The sequence below is a fragment of the Gavialis gangeticus genome, unplaced genomic scaffold, assembly GCF_001723915.1.
Source record: "Gavialis gangeticus isolate Ggan-Ray unplaced genomic scaffold, GavGan_comp1, whole genome shotgun sequence".
Taxonomy (NCBI): Eukaryota; Metazoa; Chordata; order Crocodylia; family Gavialidae; genus Gavialis; species Gavialis gangeticus.
Window position 1 is genome coordinate 129325154 of NW_017728992.1, and position 20457 is coordinate 129345610.

The 20457-nt window shown below is 41.4% G+C and overlaps 2 protein-coding genes across 4 annotated transcripts in view; one reads left to right on the top strand and one right to left on the bottom strand.

Moving 5' to 3' along the window:
- Positions 1 to 8489, top strand: part of CSPP1 (centrosome and spindle pole associated protein 1) — a 154345-nt gene extending 145856 nt beyond the window's left edge. For all 3 annotated transcript variants that reach the window (XM_019527760.1, XM_019527762.1, XM_019527761.1), the window contains exons 29-30: positions 554 to 698; positions 7997 to 8489. In XM_019527760.1, the coding sequence (XP_019383305.1) occupies positions 554 to 698; positions 7997 to 8223 (372 nt within the window). In that variant the 3' untranslated portion in view covers positions 8224 to 8489. The remainder of the gene's footprint in view (positions 1 to 553; positions 699 to 7996) is intronic.
- Positions 8490 to 10285: 1796 nt separating this feature from the next.
- ARFGEF1 (ADP ribosylation factor guanine nucleotide exchange factor 1) overlaps positions 10286 to 20457 on the bottom strand; it is a 153114-nt gene continuing 142942 nt past the window's right edge. Inside the window, exons 32-38 of the mRNA XM_019527763.1 lie at positions 20135 to 20207; positions 17310 to 17439; positions 16046 to 16185; positions 15485 to 15653; positions 14256 to 14394; positions 13340 to 13457; positions 10286 to 11776 (exon numbers count right to left, since the gene is read on the bottom strand). Of these exons, the coding sequence (XP_019383308.1) occupies positions 11612 to 11776; positions 13340 to 13457; positions 14256 to 14394; positions 15485 to 15653; positions 16046 to 16185; positions 17310 to 17439; positions 20135 to 20207 (934 nt within the window). The 3' untranslated portion in view covers positions 10286 to 11611. The remainder of the gene's footprint in view (positions 11777 to 13339; positions 13458 to 14255; positions 14395 to 15484; positions 15654 to 16045; positions 16186 to 17309; positions 17440 to 20134; positions 20208 to 20457) is intronic.

The window sequence follows — 20457 nt, forward strand, 5'->3', positions numbered from 1 at the left end:
GTGGGGAGCCCTGCAGGCTGGATGACATGCCTCCAGGGGCTAGGTGTAGTTGGCGGACTGGAGGCTGGGGATCTCCAGATTCAAAAAGTCAGACCTCCATAATGTTAACCAGGTGGTTAGCCATGTTAGTCTGAAGTCAGGCAGAAGGCAGGGTAGAGAAGCACCTTAGTGAGCTCTTGCTCAAGCAAGTTTATGCATCTTGGATTCAGTTACTCTGTAAAGTACATCTTTACCCTGTCTTCTGGCAAAATATCTAGTCACAATGGTGAATACCAATCTTCAAAAGAGTATTAAACTTCATTCTCCTAGCCAAGCCAATCTTTAAGTCTTAGGGGAGTTGGACATTATCCTACAGCTCTGTGCTATAAGGTTTTCCTCTTAAGCCTCTGGTTTCAGCTGAAGTCAGATGTGGATCTCTGCTATTCTAGCAGTCTGCATGGCTGCTAGTTCAGTAGATGATGTACATGTATGAAATAAATTGGTCATTTCTCCAGTAGCTGTTTAGGAGTGGCATAATCTTTACTGAAACATTCCCTGTTTCCTAAATCTGCAGAATGAAGTCCCTGTCAGCCAGGCTGCACTGTCTGACAGCTTCTCTTTACACTCAAGCTCCAGTCTCAGTGTTAATCAGCTGAAAGCCAGGAATGAAGAACGATTGAGAAGACTGGCTGTACTTCAGAAGAAATCGGTTCCCTTAGGTATGCCTTTGGACATTAGCAATCTGACTCATTGTGGTTAAACAAGAAATTGACTCAAACGGGTAAATGGGATTATTCTGAAATAATTTCATACTTCTGTCTCCTGGAAAATTGGTTGATCCACAGACAGTTCAGTTAACGTATGTAGCACCTTTTCAGGGGTGTAATAAAATGACACAATTTGTGATGCCAGGTCTAAAGAGTTCTGGCTAGGACAAGTGATATCCAACCTAATACCTGACCTCTCAGTGGAAAGAAATAAATCCTGCAAGACAGCTGGCCAGTTGTGCCATACACATGGAACTGTGTTCTGTTTTCACTCCAGTGGAGGTCAGTAAATGCCAGAAAGCACGGGTTCTCTTTACCTGAATATGAGTTATACAAGCTAGAATTGTTGGCCATAACTTTCAAGCTGCCATTCTTTCTTCTGTGCTCCTATGATAGAAGTGACATGCCTGGCTGCATGTGGTATGGAAAGTCATTTCCCTTTTGTGTTAACCATATCTGCTTTTAATTACACATACAGATATGTGCCCCAGGCAGTATGTTGTGCATATTACTGGTGTAAATCTCCAATCACATTTTAATGTAATCTTGTTAGTACCCTGGTCTGAGCAGTTATAAACACCTTACTTGCTCCTTATTTAGCAGGGATATCAAAGTACTTTAGGGACTGTAGAAAGCACAAATCCTCTAGAACAGTTTGGGCCAACCGTCTTGGCAGGCATTTCACAAATTAGTCCTGCACCCTTCCCCAGTGCCACTCCAGTCACCATCCTCTGCCTGATCTGATCTTCTTTCTGCACCCTTTTCTGTGCTCCCGAGCCAGTCTACTACTTTGCTTTCTGCTCCCTCCCCAGTCTGCTGTGTGCCACACACAGAGGTTGCCTGTGCCACATGTTGGCTTCCTGTGCTGTAGAGTATATGAACCATGATGTTTTTCCGTGACTGTGTTGCTGTAGGTACCCTTGGTCAGCAATGGCTACTGGGGCCTCCCCTGCACCCTAGGGTCGCATCCCGACAAGCATGGCCATGCAGCGTGGTGTCGCAAACATGTCTGTGGAACTGCGTGTCACACATTTAGATGTTCGGTGTGCTGCCTGTGCGTGTGCTACTTCACTTTTTTTTCCCTGCAGGTTTTTTTGACTCTTGGATATCCAAGGGCCAAAAAATCTGTGGAAAAATAAGCAGAGCAGTGCACACAGGCAGTGAGTACTGCTCAAAAGTGGAGCTAGGCTGCCCAGAGCCATGCTCCAGCTGCTGGCCAGCCTCCACGCAGTAGAACAGCCATTGCTGCAGCCCCGGGAGGCCCCCAGGACCCTGGGTAAGGCTGCTAGGGCCAGCCCAGTGCTGGCCCCAGCCTTCCCTACCCCACCTGGGGTAACTTGCCATGTGACAAAGCACATGTGGCACTGGCATTCCTTGTGGACAAGTAGTGGTGGTGCAAGGTGTGTTGCCACTACTTGTCCCCAGGGAACCAAAAGTCTGTGCTCATCTGGCCTAGATGTCCTTGTCTGCTTGTGCTAGAGGCCTGAATCTCAGACTTGGGCCATCTGTTCCTTTAGTGGAGAAACAGATGGTAGAGAGACAGGAGAGGAGTAACAGATCAGGTACATAAGAGAACTACTGATCTGAGTTGCAGAGAACTATTGATCCTTCTCTGAAACAGTGAAATCCTTAGTGTCTTCTTCTGTAGAGAACAGCTCATTATAAGACTTTATTAAATGCATGACACATTTTCAACGCTTTTGGAAGTGGCACAGGAGGGAAGAACACAGTCGCTTCCAGGCATGGTAGGTTTGCCATGCCAGCCACATCCAAGAATGTAGACAAAGGGTATTCAATCCGTTCCAAAGGACGTGAGGATGTTTTGGAAGTGGGTGAGAACAGACCTCTTGTTGTGGCAGATGCGCTGAAGTCCAGGCAGCAAATGCCTCCCAAGCCAAAATATAGGGAGAAAGACCCAAGGAAGCCAGACCTATTTGCACATGAAGGCTACCAGCCTCATCTAGCTTTCACGTGCAAGTACTAGTTAGCAAGCATTGCTCACAAAATAAAATTACCTGCACTGTGATAAACTATCTTAATTAGTGACCTGCCTTCCTCTAGACTGTGGGGGAACTTTTAAAATCTGTAACGAACAAAGGGCAGGTGACAGGTAGTACTTCCCTGAAAGCAGTACTAGATGAGTCCAGTATACCTATACTCTCCAAGGCCATATCTGGGGCAACAAGAACATCAACCTGGCACAAGCAGCTGGGATATTTCAGGAAGGTCCAAATACTGGAAGATCTTCCCTTTGAGGGCAGTGAACATTTTAATTCAACAACTGAGACCCTCCATTTGTGAAATGACTCCCCAACTACTTTATATTCCTTGCACATGTCTGGCATCATTAAGAAGAGAGGAAGACAACAGCTTTCCTTTGGTCAACAGCACCTATCTGGTACTGTCACCAGTCCCTAACAAAAATATCAATGCAGTACGCAGGAATAATGCCCACCCCCCTTTTTTTTCCTATGACTTTACAATTCATGTCTTTTGGTAGGCAGATTTGGCACCAGTGTTGAGAGCCTGCCAGAACCTTTTTCAGTTTTGTCAGAAGCCTAAACTCTTGATGACTTCCAACCCATGGGGCCTGGAAGTCAGAAATGAGAGGTATTCTGTCTAATTCATTCTGCTACTTCCATCTTCTCTGTCTGTTCTTGCAGTGGCCCTTCTCAGGAACTGCTTTTAAAGTATTTATGTCTCCTACAGTTTGGATCTGTGGAGGAAGTATCCAAAGGAGGGTCTTTGACATCTCACATTCATTTGCCATTTCAAGTTGTGTATAGTAACTCTGACCTCCTCATTCCCTTGCAAGATTCTCAAGAGCAGCTCAGAACTCTCAACTTGCAAGATGCCTAGTCAGATAGTCATTTGTCCAACCTGGTGTCATGTGGTTCACTAAATTCTTACTAAATACCTAGCCTAGTCACCTTATCAGCTCCGCCTGACATTAGTTTCAGAGCAGTAGTTGCATCCTCTACCCTGACCCACCCTCACTGCATCTGACTGCCTGGGCATTGCTTGGGTGAAGATGCTACTTAGATGGGGTTCACAGGTGCCTGTGATGGCAGGGAACTGGATCCACTGACCTGTGTCATCCCTTCCCATTCTGCGTGCCTGAGATTTCTTTTGGACTTTTAAGTTCTGGCCCTTCATTGTGCCATTACACAGCATTTCTAAGGACAGCACTACTTTCAAGCTTCATTTCAAATTCATATACAAAGTTTTTTCAGAGTTCAAAATGAATCTGTTTATTAAATAGCCTAGTTTATTCCTCAAACCTCACTCAATCCCAGGGGAGCTAAATGTCGCACACTTGTAGTATGGACATTATCATAGACCTGAAAGAGAGATAAATTATTTATAAACTTGCACAGATTGTGTATGGCATTTGCTGAAAGGGCTATTGAAATTAACCTCTGCTTCCAGTTTGAAGGAAGTCTTTTTGAAATCTGTAGAGCAGCTAGCCTACCCCTTGAGAAACTACTTGTCTGATGGAGGTTTCCAGATGGGATGCCTAGGTTGGTAGGGCTGTCCTATGATGGTGGTGGTTTGGGTAGGACTCCCATCTGTTCGCTTGGCAGGGGGTTAAAAACACTGTGAAAGGCAAATAATTTTGTTTTTGCTGTGAAAATTTTTTTTTAGAGAGGGTAACAAATTACTTCCTTTCTATGGAGGTGCAGCTACATCTAAAGTGGCCAGTGACAGATGATCTCTTCAAAATAAACTTTTTTTTTCTTTTACATAAAAGCCAGAACCATTGTTAGACTGAGAGAAGGGGAAGGCTAACAATACTTATTTACTCTTAATATAAAATGAATAGCTGTGTAGGCTTCACTGCTAAATTGGTAGAGTAAGCAAATGTCAAAATCCTATTTTCAAACTTGTGTATTTTTTCCCCTTGATAGGTTAGGTTTTTCATCATGAATATCTGGATTGAAATTTTTAACCTTTTAAAAAGTGATGGTCAGGGGTAAGTTGACCAGACAGTCTTTCATTAAAAAAATATGTAGATACCTATAGAAATAGACTTCTTCAGAATTTCCAGGGATCCCATGCAGGAGCTCAGATTCCCCTGCTGAGGCTTTGCAAGATCTTCGGTGTTAGAGGTACTGAGGGAAGAGCATCCTGTGCTGCTTCCCCCATGCCACCCCTTCACCAGCCATTTTGCTTTGTAGGGGACTTGTGAAATTAGGACCTGTCACCTTCAACCTCAGCATCAAGCAAAGATAACGACTGTTCCTAGAATAATGGGGTCTTGGTTTGCCCTCTTTTGATAATAATGAAAAGGGCTTTCTGTAATTGGAGGGAGTTTTAAGCTTACTGGTGGTGGCTTCCTTTGTAACGAGGCTACTGAAGTGTTTTACAGCATGTTGCCTTTGTTCACTATTGCTGAGGGATGTGGGGAGAGCTGTTGCTCTAATGTTAGAGTCTGGGGCTGTCCCTCACTGATTCTGCTTCTGTTGTTGTAGGAAGAACCGTTGACCATAAGGGTTAAAAAATGTTAATCACTTCACGGTGGACGTGTCTACATGAGATGCTTAATGTGCAGTAGCCTAACAACACTGCACAGTAGTGTGCCAGGCAAAAAACGTGCTAATACACTACTGTGCAGTAAGTGTCACAAAAAAACCCTTTCACTGGCACTACTGAGGAGTAGCTAGTTACTGCACACTTAGTTTAGTACTTCATTAAGCAAGTGCTAAACTAAAAGCACAGTAACTACTGGGCTTTAATGAACGTGTAAATGTGCTCAGACAGTATAAAAGTGACTTTCTGTTTAACATCAACCTTTTTGCCTCAGATGACCAAGTGAGAAATTAACCTTCTCCTGTTTTTACAAGGGTATATGTAACATTTGTGGGATGTTATTCTTCACCAAAAATGTATACTGCGGCCTTTCCTAGCAAGAGTAGGAGCTGACCAGCAGCTGAAAGGGCCTTTCTGTGCCTTGTTACAGTATGTGCCGAAAACTTTAGTATGCTATTATTGCTGTAGTTCCTTCATTAGGTAAACATAATGAGCATTTGTACCACATTGCTGGGTGCTTTTAAAAGTGCCCGGTGCTGTGGTGCATACACTTGTATAAATGGTGAAATACTCATTAGCACTGAGAGAACAGTGGCAGCGTGTTTTTGAACTAAAACACATTAAGGTGTTTTAGTTCAAAAGTGCAGTGCTGCCATTTTCTGTGCACTGATATACGTTTTACCATTTATACACATGTATGCAATGCAGCACCAGGTGCGTCAGCTCGCATGCGGGGTGGACTTAACTAAGTCTGCTCCGATGTGCTGGATCTCTAGCATGTTGGAGCAGACAAATGTATAAATGCCTAATGCATTCCTAACATCCTTACAAAAAATATCTAAGTAATCCCATAGGATTTTCCATGTGCACACGCAACCAAAATAATAGTAAAAAAATCTTGTTTGGCTGAATGAAGACAGGTGAGGGAGAACCTTTAGAAGAATTATATAAAAAGATGTCTCACTGTGGGTTTTTGGCTGCATAAACATAAGAGCCACATATACATCAATATAAAAACAAGGAGAACAAACTTTTCATGTTATCCCACAGATATAACCAGCTAACTAGTTTGATTTTTTTTAATTATTTTTTTTATCCCCCCCATCCCACATCCTAAGTTTAAGTAACTTTTAATAAGTTTTCAGTGAGGAAACGAGGTTGCCTAACATCTTATTTGACAAAACATAAGGCCCAAACTGTGGTACTGACAACAGATCACCCGCAATCTGTAGCTGCTGCTAAAGACTAAACTCAGCCCCCTCCCTCCATCTAGTGGGGAGAGGAGAGAGAAGGACAGGAAGAAAAGAGTCAGTAGCCATCTTAGTGTTTCTTCCATGCCTCTATTATGGGTGGAAAAATCAGCTTCCACACTTAAGACTTGCATCCCAGTTTTGGATGGAAAGGTGCCTGTGGTAGGCAAGTAAATATGATAGTACCGAGTTTTCTATATGTAAGGGATAATACACTCCAATTCAGTAAATCTTTAAAATCAGAAACTTGATCTTAATTTGAAATCATCTTTATTATCCAAGACTAATTAAGCCATCTTTCTTTTGCTTAAAATAACTTTTCTAATTATACTAAGTTGTTTTAATTCTTCCATTGCTTACTAGCTCATGCAGGGGAGGTATATTTGTTTGGATGGAAATAAAAACAAACCTCCAAGCTGAAAAGCTCTAAGCTTTGTTCATAAAAAATAAAAGGGAAAAAATGGGCAACATGTTTAAAGTGAAAATGCCCTTTTTCCTGAGCAGGTTCACAGGCAGGAAAGTGGGGTCTGACTTCAGCACCTCTGCAAGGGCTATTACGTTAACTATGCTCTCATGTACTGTAAGCACCCATGCAAGAATACCCTTCTAAATAATGCATGATGGTGGTAATTAACAGCAATCACTACCTGGTCAGTCCATTTGCATCATTATGAGACTACTGCATGTTCAGGGGCATTTACTGTATAGAAATTGAACTGCTGTAAGCTCCTGCCCTTGTTCATCTACAGTTAACTTGCTCTTGCAGCCCTGCCCTAAGAGGACAAAAGCCTCTATGTAACATTACAAATTTTTGCATCTGTATAGCAAGATTAAACCCTGTTAGGATTCCTTGGCCTAAAAGTACTTGTAGCAATGGACTCTTAGTTCCTGATGGTAAGGGGCTATTTTTGTGGGGGAGAAGATGGATACAAACAATGTTACTTGAAAACATAGCAGCTTGTTAGTCAGTTAGATGGATGCATTTACTGGCTCCACGTGGCAAAGCTACCTCTGCTCTGCATCAGGTCCAAAACCTTTTCCTTGCTCTTTGGTTAACAAAGGGCACATGGGCATGCACAAGTCAGCCTTTAACAAGGACTTTGAGGGACTTTTTTTTTCTCTGAAACTGATATCAAAGGCTGTGTCATGACAGCCTCCATAAAAGTAGGCTCAAAATCAGAGAGCAAGACTGGCCTTCAAGGTCAGCCATGTACTATGGATAAGATTCTGCCTAAATCCAACCACACAACATACGTAGCACTACAGAAAATCACAATGAGACACCCTGGAAATTTTCAGAGTAGTTTTCCTTATAGACCAGTTTCATTTGAGGCATCTCCCTGTTCAGTGTGTTCCAGGTCTTTGTCTTGCTGTAAAACATAGCATGCTAAGAAGGAAGAAATAGGTTAAGTTTAATAAAGAGGTAGCACTGAAGTGATGGGCTTTACTGTGTTGTCAATTCTCTTTCAGGTGCTGATGTTTCCCTGGGAGATGCTGATGCTACTTTGAATCACTTTCCATCCAAAGATGGCAGACGGCCTAACTCTGTTGACACAGTAGCCACAGATCTGTGGCTGCGACCAGGCACATCGGAGACCCTGAAAAGGTTTATGGCTGGAGAGTCGAGCCAGGTTAAAGTTACTTCAGAAAACCCATTCCCTTTTAGTTGGCAGGGCCTGTCAACTGCACATGGTTGAATAAATCCATATCGAAACCAGCTGTGCCTTTCATCACAGAAGGAGTGTTAATCACTACTGCACTTTTTATGGTCTCTTATAGCGATAGTCTTATTTTGTGTAAATATTGTGAGCTTTCGTAAAAGATTTTTAAAGTGATATGTTCAGAGAGAAACTGTAGTATAACTGATTTCTTTAAAAGAAAGAAATGTATAGAGGATGTCTTATTATTCCTGTGTTAAAGTGTACTTTTCTATAACTTGAAGAAATCACTATTTTTCATCCTTGAAAAACTGAAACTTGGATAAACTTGGTGTTAAATGAAAGTGAATGTTTTAAGTACTATAAATGTCAAACAAACTCTAGAAATCTTTAGTCAACCACAAAGCACAACAGGCAAAGGGTGTATCCTCCTTTATCCTATTCAAAGAACTTCTGCTGTTTTTATGGAGTAAGAATAGCACTCGGTATTTGAACATGCAATGTGGTTGTAGCCTGTTTGTGTTCAATCAATGGTGCCTGCCTTACAGCTGAGAGAGCTTTGTGGGCAGTATTTTGATATAAGCTATTGCCTATTACCATACCAGTTGCATTCTACTTTCCAGAATCAGTTGAGGTCAACATATTAATTATACCTTTGACTCATTGAATGTATTGACAGTGCAAATACTGAGCATTTAATTTATGGTTATGATTTTTAAAGTTGAATAAATTATATTTTATTAAAATAAAGTTGCATAGTGAAACATGGATGAGAAGTCAAAAGGAAGACTCTACTGCTATAGCAAAAATTTCTGCCAAGGCAATTGGGAGAAGCCAAGAACAGGGAAGAGATGCTGAACTCCAGGAGGGGTAGAACAGCAAAGATATGGTCAGAAGTGTGTAGGATCCTAAAGAAGGTGCTAATTTTGACTTTTGAAGGAGCAGGAAAACAGTTGGCTGGGTAGAAGCAAGAGAAAATGCATGACTTAACAAGATTACTTTTGTTCCTGTGCATGTTTTATGATAGTTAAAGCTGGGTGTGAAAGTAACTGAACCAAGGGAAATGCTTCTTCAGGGTCATAGGGTAGTGAACCTGTGCCTATACTCTGCAAATTCAAAGCAATTGTTGTAGCCCTCATCTGTTAGTCTGAAGGCAAAGTTAAGGTGCACCTTATAGACTAACACAGCTTAAATGACCAAGAATATTTAAGTTTGAACTAAAAAAAAAAAAAAGCACACCCTGCTCTGGATGTTACAGGCAGCTTGCAGCAGTGATTGCCACCTTAGTCTTGAATAAACTGTGTTTGACTATGTTCCTGGCTCAGCAGGGCTGCAGGCATCACTGCAGCAAAGTTTAACTCCTCCATTCAGAATTAGCTTTGTGCCTCAAGGTAGGACAAGCTAGCATATGGCTTGTGCTGCAGTACATAAGGAAGGTTGTATAAGCTGGGTTTTCTTGTGAGTAGCACACCTTTCTTGAGGCTCCTGGCTTTCCACACCCTCCAGTGCCAGGCAAGACAGACAAATGGTTCCTGTACTGACTTCTCCAGCCTTGCTCTAGGGGGTAAATGATCTCTCCCTTGAACTGCTAGCAGCACTAGTTTCACCTCCAAGCAGTGTAGCCTTCCAAAATGGTAGAGAGCAGGCTTCCGTTCCTAGTCTCCCACAGCCACATATTTAACAACAGGTCAAAAACCAAACAACCAGCTTTGAAATGTAGGTATCTTATAACCACTGAATAGAAAAATGTGAACAGCCAAAGTCCTTGGAATGCCTTTGCCATGAAGCCTGAAAAAAAAATTGGAACAACTAGGCTGCTGGATGGGTTGAGACTACCATTTATCACACTGACCAACATTGCCTCTATTTCCTAGTACTCTGCCATCTGTCCATAACCTTGTCTCAATCTTATAGCTGGACATTTCATACACTTTCCTGTCTGAGGAGTTTACAATTTTTGCTCTGCAACTGTACATGACATAGTACACCAGAGATCTTCTAGGTAGTACAGTAATACACATGAATCTTTTTACTGTTTTTATCTATTGTTTCCCTCCTATTCAGCATTATGCAAACTAGTTTAACTTTTGGCTGCTCTATCAAAGAGCCTGTGCAAATTCAGTTAAAAGCATGACAGGTAAAGAAAATGGTGAAACAAGTAGCTGTAGATTACACTGGTTTTGATTGCACTGATGAAAGAATTCAAAAACTTTATTGACCTATAACCTGATTAGAATATGCCAGATGAGAACCAATATTGTACAGAAAGTTGTACAGAATTTTTACATAGAAAACTTTACATATCTGTACCATATACATTTTATCCATCTGAAAAAATTTTCTACATCCATTGTAATACAGAATGCTTGACAATCTTGTCTTTTAACCATCAGAGCACAATTCACAGTATGAATACATTTCCAATAAATTTAACCATCCCCAAACCATGCCAGATTTGTTACTTGAATATATTCAACATTAAGTTCTGTACAGAGTGAAATCTACATCAAACAAAAATGTGTGTGACAGTAGACACAACCTAGACTTGTCTGCAGTGATTCAAGTTCCAGTCCTTGAAGGATCATCATTTCAAAGGCTCATTATATTTAAAAGCCCTAAAACAAGTATATTACAAGTAGTTATGTCAGTTGTGATGTTTTCTACCTCTGTTCTTGACAAAAGTCAGCAACACTAACTTTTGGGCTACAACAAAAACAAAAGTCACAACTCAAAAAAATAAACCCAAACTTCTAGTGCATTTGAAAAACAAAATGTTATGGTTCATCAGCAAATCAATTATACAGAAACCAAACAAAACAATGCAGGAAGAACTGTATAGTGTTCAGGAGTATATTACAGACCTGCATCTCTGTACATTTTCACAGGAGGATGATTACCAGTATCTCAGACAGCCTGAGTGTGCAAAAAATCTTCAGAATAAGAATATCAGACATAGTTGCTAAATGTCTTTTACCATCAACAATAATTTCCATTCTTTTTCACTATAAACATTTTATCCTTCAAAATACAGCTCTCCTGAGTTGTACTTCTTGCAGAAGTTCAAACCTTTATGTAAAGTTATTTGGGTATTTTTACTTTCACCCCCAGCATAAACATTGGTTGCTATACTGCTGTCTAGGACAGTAAAGGATATTGTAGCCCATGCCGACACAGGACTTTGCTAAAAACTGGCTCGATGCTCAACATGAGCCAGGCAAGATAAACAGAGATAACCCATCAGAAAACTGCAAGGGACTGGAGGGTTGCAAGCCTTAATTACAGTTATAAGCTGTACCATTAACCCTTAGATACGCTGCCATACAAAAAAACCGTTCTATGGCTAGCCAGACGGAGCCTCAGCTACCTGGTCCTTTTACATAGCTGATAAATAGAATCTTGTAACAGAGCAATATTCAGTCTCTGTATGCTACTGCTTGTTTGTTCCAGGCTCCTGCTCTGGTGGATGGGATATCTGAAAAACTACACCAATTCGCAGGAAAAACCTTCGCAAAACAGCTCGAAGTTCAGGGATTAGGTCAAACTGCATAATTTCACACAAGAGAGGATAGTAGAATGAGGCGTGTGCTCTGAACTGAGGAAGGAAAACAAATAGTTACTCCATTAGGCGTTACTCATTTGACAGCCTGTTCTTCAGACTCCCCATGCCCTGCCCAATGCCAAGTGAGAAACAAAATTACAGCCAAAAATCAATGGAATTCAATTAGAAGCAATTTTATTACTGGGACTAAGACTGCATTGTTTTAAAAATAACATGTATGCAGACTGCACTGGCTAGATATTGATCTCTCTTAGCTTGCTTATTTTGAAAGGGAAAGGATTTTCCTTTTACCAGCCCAGATTTATGTGCCCTGTCAGCTTGAAAGTACAGCCATCAAATGTTATTAAAGCCAGGAAAATACAAAAAAAATATTTTTTCCTGCTGAAATTCATATTTCATATTAATATTTGCTGAAACATTTTGATTCAGCAAGACGTGAAGACAATTGAAATTAATTATTACTCCCAGCACAAAATATCAGAAACTAGGAATTATGGGAAGTCCTTTGGAGTAACCACTTCCTTATTTTGGGAGGGAGTAAGTTAACTAAGAGACATGCTCCTGAAGGGTTACATTATTCTTTTCCAGTTGTCCTGCCATCAGCCTTGGTGACTTCCCTTGATGGTTGTCACCACCTCAAATATTGTTTCAATGTAGGGTCTAAATTTTCATAGTTTCATAGTTTCTAGGGTCGGAAGGGACCTGAGCAGATCTAGTCCGCCCCCCTGCCATGGCAGGAAAGAGTACTGGGGTCAAACAACCCCAGTAAGGTGGTCATCCAACCTCCTCTTAAAAACCCCCAGGGTGGGAGCCTGCACCACCTCACTTGGAAGCTGGTTCCAGACCCTAGCCACCCTGACCGTGAAGTAGCGCCTCCTGATGTCCAACTTAAACCTTCCCTCCGCCAGCTTGTGACCATTGTTCCTGGTCACTCCTTGCGGCGCTCGGGGGAACAGGGACTCCCCCAGCGCCTGCTGATCCCCCCTAACCAGTTTATAACAGGCCACAAGATCCCCCCTCAGCCTTCTCTTTTGAAGGCTGAACAGGTTCAGGTCCCGCAACCTTTCCTCATAGGACCTACCCTGCTGTCCCTTGATCATACGAGTGGCCCTCCTCTGGACCCTCTCGATGCTGTCCACATCCCTCTTAAAGTGCGGCGCCCAGAACTGGACGCAGTACTCCAGCTGCGGCCTGACCAGTGCCGCATAGAGGGGGAGGATCACCTCCTTGGACCTGCTCGAGATGCATCTGTGGATGCACGACAAGGTGCAGTTGGCCTTCCTAGCCGCCTCCCCACATTCATCTTGGAGTCAGTAATGACTCCCAGATCCTTTTCCACCTCCGTGCTGACAAGAGGGGAGTTCCCCAGCCTGTATGTATGGTGCCGATTTTAAGCTACCAGAGACATTTTTAAAAATGTTTTACAGACTAATAAAAATTGTACCACAAAACAGCCTTACTGCATCTTAGTGGGATTTTTTGGCTTTATGCTTCCAAAGCTATCTAAAATCATAAAAAAAAGTCTGCAGACAAAGCTTAGGACCAGTTCTTATCTGCACTGCTTGATTTTAAATAGGCCTCACAACAGATACTTACCCTTTCATCACTTATCTTCAGGACCTTAGTCAAGAACAAGAGAAGGAGATTAGTCCAGGCTTCCCGATGACTTTCTGATGTAAGAGTAAGGAAGTAACTCAGAGCTTCACTGCAGACACTAGAGAGAACATACAATTATGAGACATAAAATATTCACAATTCCTACTCTACAGAGTCACATGAGTATGTGCCAGAATGCTGACAAAAGGGTGGTGCTTGTTTCCAGCCAGTGGTGTTTTCAGAGCTATCATGTTTTCTTCAAATGTACTACCAGGCTCTTAAAGGGGTTAAAATGGAGAATGCCTCTGAGAACCGTGCATCTGTCACTTCTGGAATTATCTGAATATGGTCTTCATGCTGGTTTATCAGGCACAGTATCTACAATCCCATCATGCATCCCAGCCACACACTGTTTGTTCGGTCCGTCACTTTAAATGGTTTTGTGAGCTACAATCTTGCACACGTGATCATTCAAAATAATTATCTAACACCCCTGAGAGGCTCCTGAGCCCTGAAACTCAGAGCTTGTTTTCTATGATGGAGAATGTCATGAATCCACAAAGAAAAGTGAAATCTATTCTCAGATCCACAGAAAACTTGACCTCTGCCTAAAAAAAAAAAAAAAGCAAAGCCAATCTCCAACTCCACACACTCCTCCCTCCCTTCTTTCCTACTCCCGTGCGCCCCCCACAAAGAACTGAGGCTGAGGAAGTCTTAAGTTCCCCCATTGCTATAAAATTTCCATGGAGATGGGCGAGAGAGCACAAATAGTCAGAAGTACCTTTCACCTATGCAGAATGGAATATGTCAAGGAGCTTATTTCCTTTATAACGTCAGCTACTGTAGGAACAGCAGTTAGAGCAAATTCCTTGCTCTCTATTTAAAAATCTGCTACATCCAGCTATTACAATCTTACTTGAGTAGTCTCCGCTGCACTTCCTCCCATGCACTAATGCGGCTTTCATCCATGTACATACGGAAAAGTATGCGCAAACCACACGCAAGGCTACTTGTCTCTTGTTTCAGAAGATTTGGCTTTGATTTTCCTTTAAAACCTGGAAAAATTCAAGATTTACACTGAAATTTGTTAGTTTCATCTCAAACTATAACACTAGACCGGGGTTGGCAATGTTTTTGGTTGCAGTGCCAAAAACACCCCAACCTCAACTTGTAAGATGCTGGCATGCTGGGGTGGATGGTGGAGGAGCTGCGAGGGGCCCGATCCTTGTGGCAGTATAGCCCCAGACCCTTCCCTGCTGTCTGCCCTGAGGCACAAGCATGCCAAGCAAAATGCCGCTCATGCATGCCAGGGGTTGCTGACGCATGCAGTAGACTCTTTAGCATGGTTATTTGCAAGGAGACAGTCAGTTATTACCCAGTATATTTCTTCCAGCATGTAGCATACAAAGGGGTACTGTTATCAAAGTATAGTCAAATACCACAATTTCTTGCATACAAACATGCCTCCATGTTAATATATGCACCTTGCTTTTGAAAGGCAGACCTGCCCTTGAAAATACAGGTAAGGTATGGTATTTGTGAAGGCAGACAGGCAGCTGTAGTTGGGGTTTGGAGGTTGAAGGGAGGGGAGAGGGAGCACAAAACATTGTGGGTGTTCTGTTAATCTCCTAGCTTCAGGACACTGTAGGTGCTGCTGGATAAGAAAGTGGCCAATCACTTTTTCTGGAGCTGAGCTGGGTGGGCAGCCAGCAGCACCTGCCAGATAGACCCAACTGTAGGAGTCTCTGCCCCAGCATCTTGGGCTTAGCTTTGCTTAAAAAAACAAACAAACAAAAAAACCAAAAAAACAACCTGAGCCTCTGCCAGGGGAAAGAGAAAGTGCCCACAGCTAGCAGTGAGGGAGCCCCTGCCTGTGCAGCACAGGGGACATTACTTTTTGTCCCTGAGCAGAGGCTCAGGCAGTAGAAGTAGCTATTACCATATTTCCATGCTTAAAACCTGCACCATTTTGGTTTAATCTTTAAATTATATGAAAGAAAACATTCAGGTAGAAGTAAAGACACTGAACATGAATTCAGCACTGATGCTACAAGGCAGCATAAAAGCCTCAACTCAAAATATCCAAAAGATCTGTTCAAAACACAGTAATGATGTGCTACATTCTTCTAAATTGACGGCACCCACCTGCTTTCCAGAGAGCAGTTCTTTGCTCATTGTTTGAATTAAAAGCCTTAGCGAATCTGTGCGATTCTAGCAAACAGTCCAGCAGTTTGAAAAGCTGCTGTGATGTTAAAAAACGATACATTCCTTGATCTTGTGTGTCCACGTGAACGTCAAAGTCTACTGCATCCCTCTTCAAAAAACACAGAACAGTTAAGAGTTTACTACTGCTTGATGGATAGTCAGGACAATCAAGCTTTGTAATAATCGTTTGAGGGTGAGAGGTTGTTAAAAATGTTTTATGTCTCCACGCCTTATTTCTACCCACACATGCTCTTAGGATCAGTCGTAAAAGCAGTCCCACTTATAAAGTGAAAATTCCACCACCCTTTAGAAACTTGTATATTTAAGTCACAATAAAGCTTTCTGCCCCCCCCATGTAGGAAGTCTGAGTTAATGTAAGATTTAACAGACATTTCAGTTGTTCACTGGATATTCTCTAATTGTTCTAAACTCATTAGTTACAAAACTTTATGAAACTTGAAAGCCATCAGTTAAAACCTTTAAAGACTAATACCCACTTACTTGGGCTGCTGCTAAATTCTCTGCATCTTCCTTTTTGCTGGTTGCTGGAAAGAACACAATGTTGTCGATAGTCTGAATGAGTTCCAGCTGTACGACGCATTTGATCAACAAAGCAGCAAACAATTTCTGTTCTGGAAATTCTGTTTAAAAAAAACAGGGCAAATGTTTTGTGATTTAGCAACTTAAACAGATATACGATTTAAATGTAACTGATCAGCTTTCAGGTTAGCACTACACTGAAAAGAATAAGACTGCAAGGCCATTGTTGTAAGCCAAGTTTGATGTTAACATCCGTCCATCCACTTAATCGTGATTACACTTTACAACGTCAAAGAACAACCAAGCTGGCATCCTTAATGGCAGCATCAGAATTGTGAGAACTCAGAAAGGCAGATATCTTCTAGAAAGATGGCCACTTCCAGACTAGAGTTGAAGTAAATTGACCTCAGCTACACTAGAGAATACTGGCAGGTTAAATAACGTTAGCTGTCTGAAATACAAGTGGCCAACACAAAATTACTGCACATTTTAAAGACTCGCTTTATACTTTTTGCTAACCCTCCTGAGAGCAAGCATGAGCACATTTTGTTCCTAGATCAATGATACTCAAGTCAGGGTGCTAGAGCACCCTGGGGTACCACCAGATTTTCTGACAGGTATCCATTAAGTATTAGGAGATAAGTGGGGTGATAAGGAGATAAACTAAACAAATAAATGCAGGCTCAGGCTTGTCCCTGCCTGGATAATACCCCAATATCCCCACTGCCAGGCCCCTCTGCAAAAATGCAAGCACTATAATCTATAAATTAGTTTTTGAAACTGGGTGCCACTCAATTCACACATTACAGAAGGGTGCCTCAAGTCCAAATAGGTTGAGAACCACTGTCCTAGATAATGCCAGATTATGTTCAATTCCACCCCCTTCCACACCAAAAAAAATCTCTCTCTCACAGGAAGTTAGTAATTTATAACTATTTTGCAAGAAACACTTTCCCTATAAAATCTTGATTTCAATTACTAATATGCTGGCAATCTAAAGAGAATTTTTGAACAAACTGAAATCCTGGCCCCACAATAAGCAATAGGAAGTGGTACTGAATCTCAGGGAGACCATTTCTACAAAACTATTTTTCCTCGTAATTTTTTTAAGTTGCTGCCCTTACTATAAGGGTGAAAAATCCAAACCTCCACTGAATAAGTTCTGTAATAGATGCAGACTCTTACTTTATCAAGCACTCCTCTTTTTATTGAGGGAAATACTCACTTGCTGTGGGCCTGTTTTTGCTCATCTCTTCACTCACTGTGGAGCCCATGCTGGGTTGAATGGGACGTCCATCTGAAGATCTTGGCTGGACACAATCATGGATATCTACAGACTTCTGTGATAATGTATCCTAAAAAAATAAGCCCAATTTATCCTATTAAACAAAATGAACAGAAGTTCACCCATGAGTTACCTTTCAAAGTGTTATAATCTGCCAGTCTGAGGAGCTTTCTAGTTTTAAAAATGAACAGGCACTATAGCAGGGGAGGAGAGGGGATGTTAAACTACTTTACCCAGCCTTTGGGGCTCCCAGAGGGGTCAGAGGGAGGGAGGGATTGGAATACTCCAAACAGCAAGTGACATAATTTAACTTTAACCTGTTTAAAAGTCTCTTAAATAAAGTTACCAGCGCACAATCCATTTGTTTATAGATCCTACACAAGTCTACTGGAGCAAAAGACTATATGGGGAGAATATTAATATCAGGCAAGTGTTCTGTATTACATTTTTTGGGGCAGCTAGCTGCTTTAACAGATTTGCTATGTTTATCAGTACACAGATGAGAGGAGTTGATGATGCACAAGAGAAGAGGAGACGTTTTATGATATTCTTTGTTTGCTGTATTTAGTACAGTCTGTGAAACAACTCTGATGCATTAAAACAACCCACAAAAAACTGTTTCATTTCCACTATGACTTCTCCTTGCCCTTCACTGTACAAGTACTCACTGAAAAAGTTAGAACTAAAAGCTTATACTTCCCTCTTTGGAAGTACATTAAAACCAATACCACTTAATGTTTCCATGCTTCATTTTTGCCCCTTTATAAACTGAATTATAATATAAATTCTTGCGGCTACTTTAAGTGTTTAAAAACCTACAAAGAAAATATATTTAGAATAATTAACTACAAAAGTATATCATTTATTAGAGTCAGAGAAATAGGGCTGGAAGGGACCTCCAGAGGTCATCTAGTTCAACCCCCATGATGGAGGCAGCATCACTGTCCAAACCATCCCATACAAACCATAATCTAAACTCTACATAAGACTACCATTAACCCTGACAACAGACCTGACACCCAACCTGTAATGCTGGGGAATCACAGCAGCCAGTATCTTGCTTCTTTAAAATGTTGTCAATATATGGTCAAGAGGTCCCACGTAGAGGACCATGCCCCCTGCTACAGAATGCAAGAACCCTCACAGTCCACACTAATCTAACCATGGGGTAAAATTCCTTCCTAACCCCAAATTAAGTACTTTGCTTCAATACACCAACATCTGGCTACTTTTGTTCAACACAAACAAATCTAGGATTACAATATTTACTGCATCCTTCACAGGAATTAAACAAAAGCATCAAATGCCTATGACCACCACCACCACCAGGTTGTCAAATACCAAACAGCTTCTCTTTAGAACTGTGTATACTTATAAAATAAAGTAAGAGTGTATAAAAAATATCCAGTATTATAAAGTTCATTGCATTATAAGCACTTGTAGGAACAACTGGAAGGGAGTATTTGCAAAACCTGAAGACATTTTCTTCTCCTAAGTAGTAGAGAAACTATGAAAGAGGGCATTTTTACATGCATTTAACTTCCACTCATTTCAAACATTCAACAACTAAGATTTCTCCAAAATATTTAATCATTGTTAGTGTAACTTGCCTCAGCCTGCAACAAACAGCACCCCAGGGTACTGCAAGATCCTTTTAATGGTGCTGTGCAATGTTAGCACTTTTAGGTGTACTAATACCTACACGTGATTCACAAAATAAAAACTCAGATTTCAAAAAGGAATCCACAGTGTAAAAAGGCATTCTGACCCATTATCCATATCCAGATGCGCAGTTTGTGATGTCACAAACCTCTTTATGGTCCACAAACCACACACATGGAATATTAAAACATGCCCTGCCTTGCAAATTTGCAGCATGAAAGCAAAATTGGCTACCAGGATTTCCTGGTAGCAAAAAAAAAAGTGCTGGGAAAACCCCCAATGCTGAGCACACAAAAATGGTGTGTGCCAGAACAGAGGGAGGCATGGTCCTCGAGCAAGAACTCTGGCTGCCAGTCAGAGCATCTCTGCTGCTCCATTTGTGCCCCCACTGCTGTAGCACGCTGGCAGCTGGGAGGAGCTGGGCAAAGGCAGTTTGCCCAAAGCAGGACAATGTTTCCCACAACAAAGAGCACGTGCAGGGACACGTGCTGAGCCACAAAGTAGTGGCACCATTTGAGACAATGAAAGCGCATGCCCCTGCACATCTGGACACAGCCACTGGAGTCTGAGTTCTTTGCAACACGAAAACTCTATTTTTTCTGTAGTAAAAACACGAGCCAAAGCTAAGAGCTGGCATTTTCTGAGTGGTGTCTTGAGTCTAAAAAGGTTGAGAACCCATGGCTGATACTGCCAAGGCTAGGAGTTTAGATGAGCTACACATTTATATTAAAAAAATTGAAAGATTAGTTTTTTTCCTAAACATTGAGAGAAAGCCTAAATCCATAATCACTTGAGTTCTAAAGTTTTCTAATGTTACGCATTTTTATTATGCTTAACTATAAAGATTAACTAATTCTTCACTATAAACAATGTTAATTTTCAAAGAATCCTACCAGTACTCTGCACTTGAGGAATGCTGCATCAACTACTGGTTTTCCAGTTCCTTGGTGACTGGGTGATTTTCAAACCAATCTGAGAGCACTTCCAACTAAATCAAAAACTGTTGGTTTAATCTAAGCACATTTTCCTTTGTTCCACACAAACGTTTGATAAAAACCCCTGAAAGCTTTAAAAGTATTTTTTTTTCATTTTACAAAACATACCATCTGTTTTTCTCTCACATCAGTCGGAGATACAGGGCCAATCTCTCCACCTGCCGGTCGCCAAGTCAACAACCTTGAAAACACAAATAGGAAATGCTGAGCGGTCTTGAAATACAAATTAAAAGACAGACACTGTTTACCAGAGATGCATCTGTATTCCAAGGATGTGCTGTTTTTACTACTGGTAGATAGGAAGGTTGCTTTTAGATGTTAAACACAAAACAGACAAACGAACAAACGAACAAAAAAAAAAAAAAAAAAGAACTTTAAACATTACTTTGACCTGACCCCACAGCATCTGTACAGACCGGGGGATTCACCTG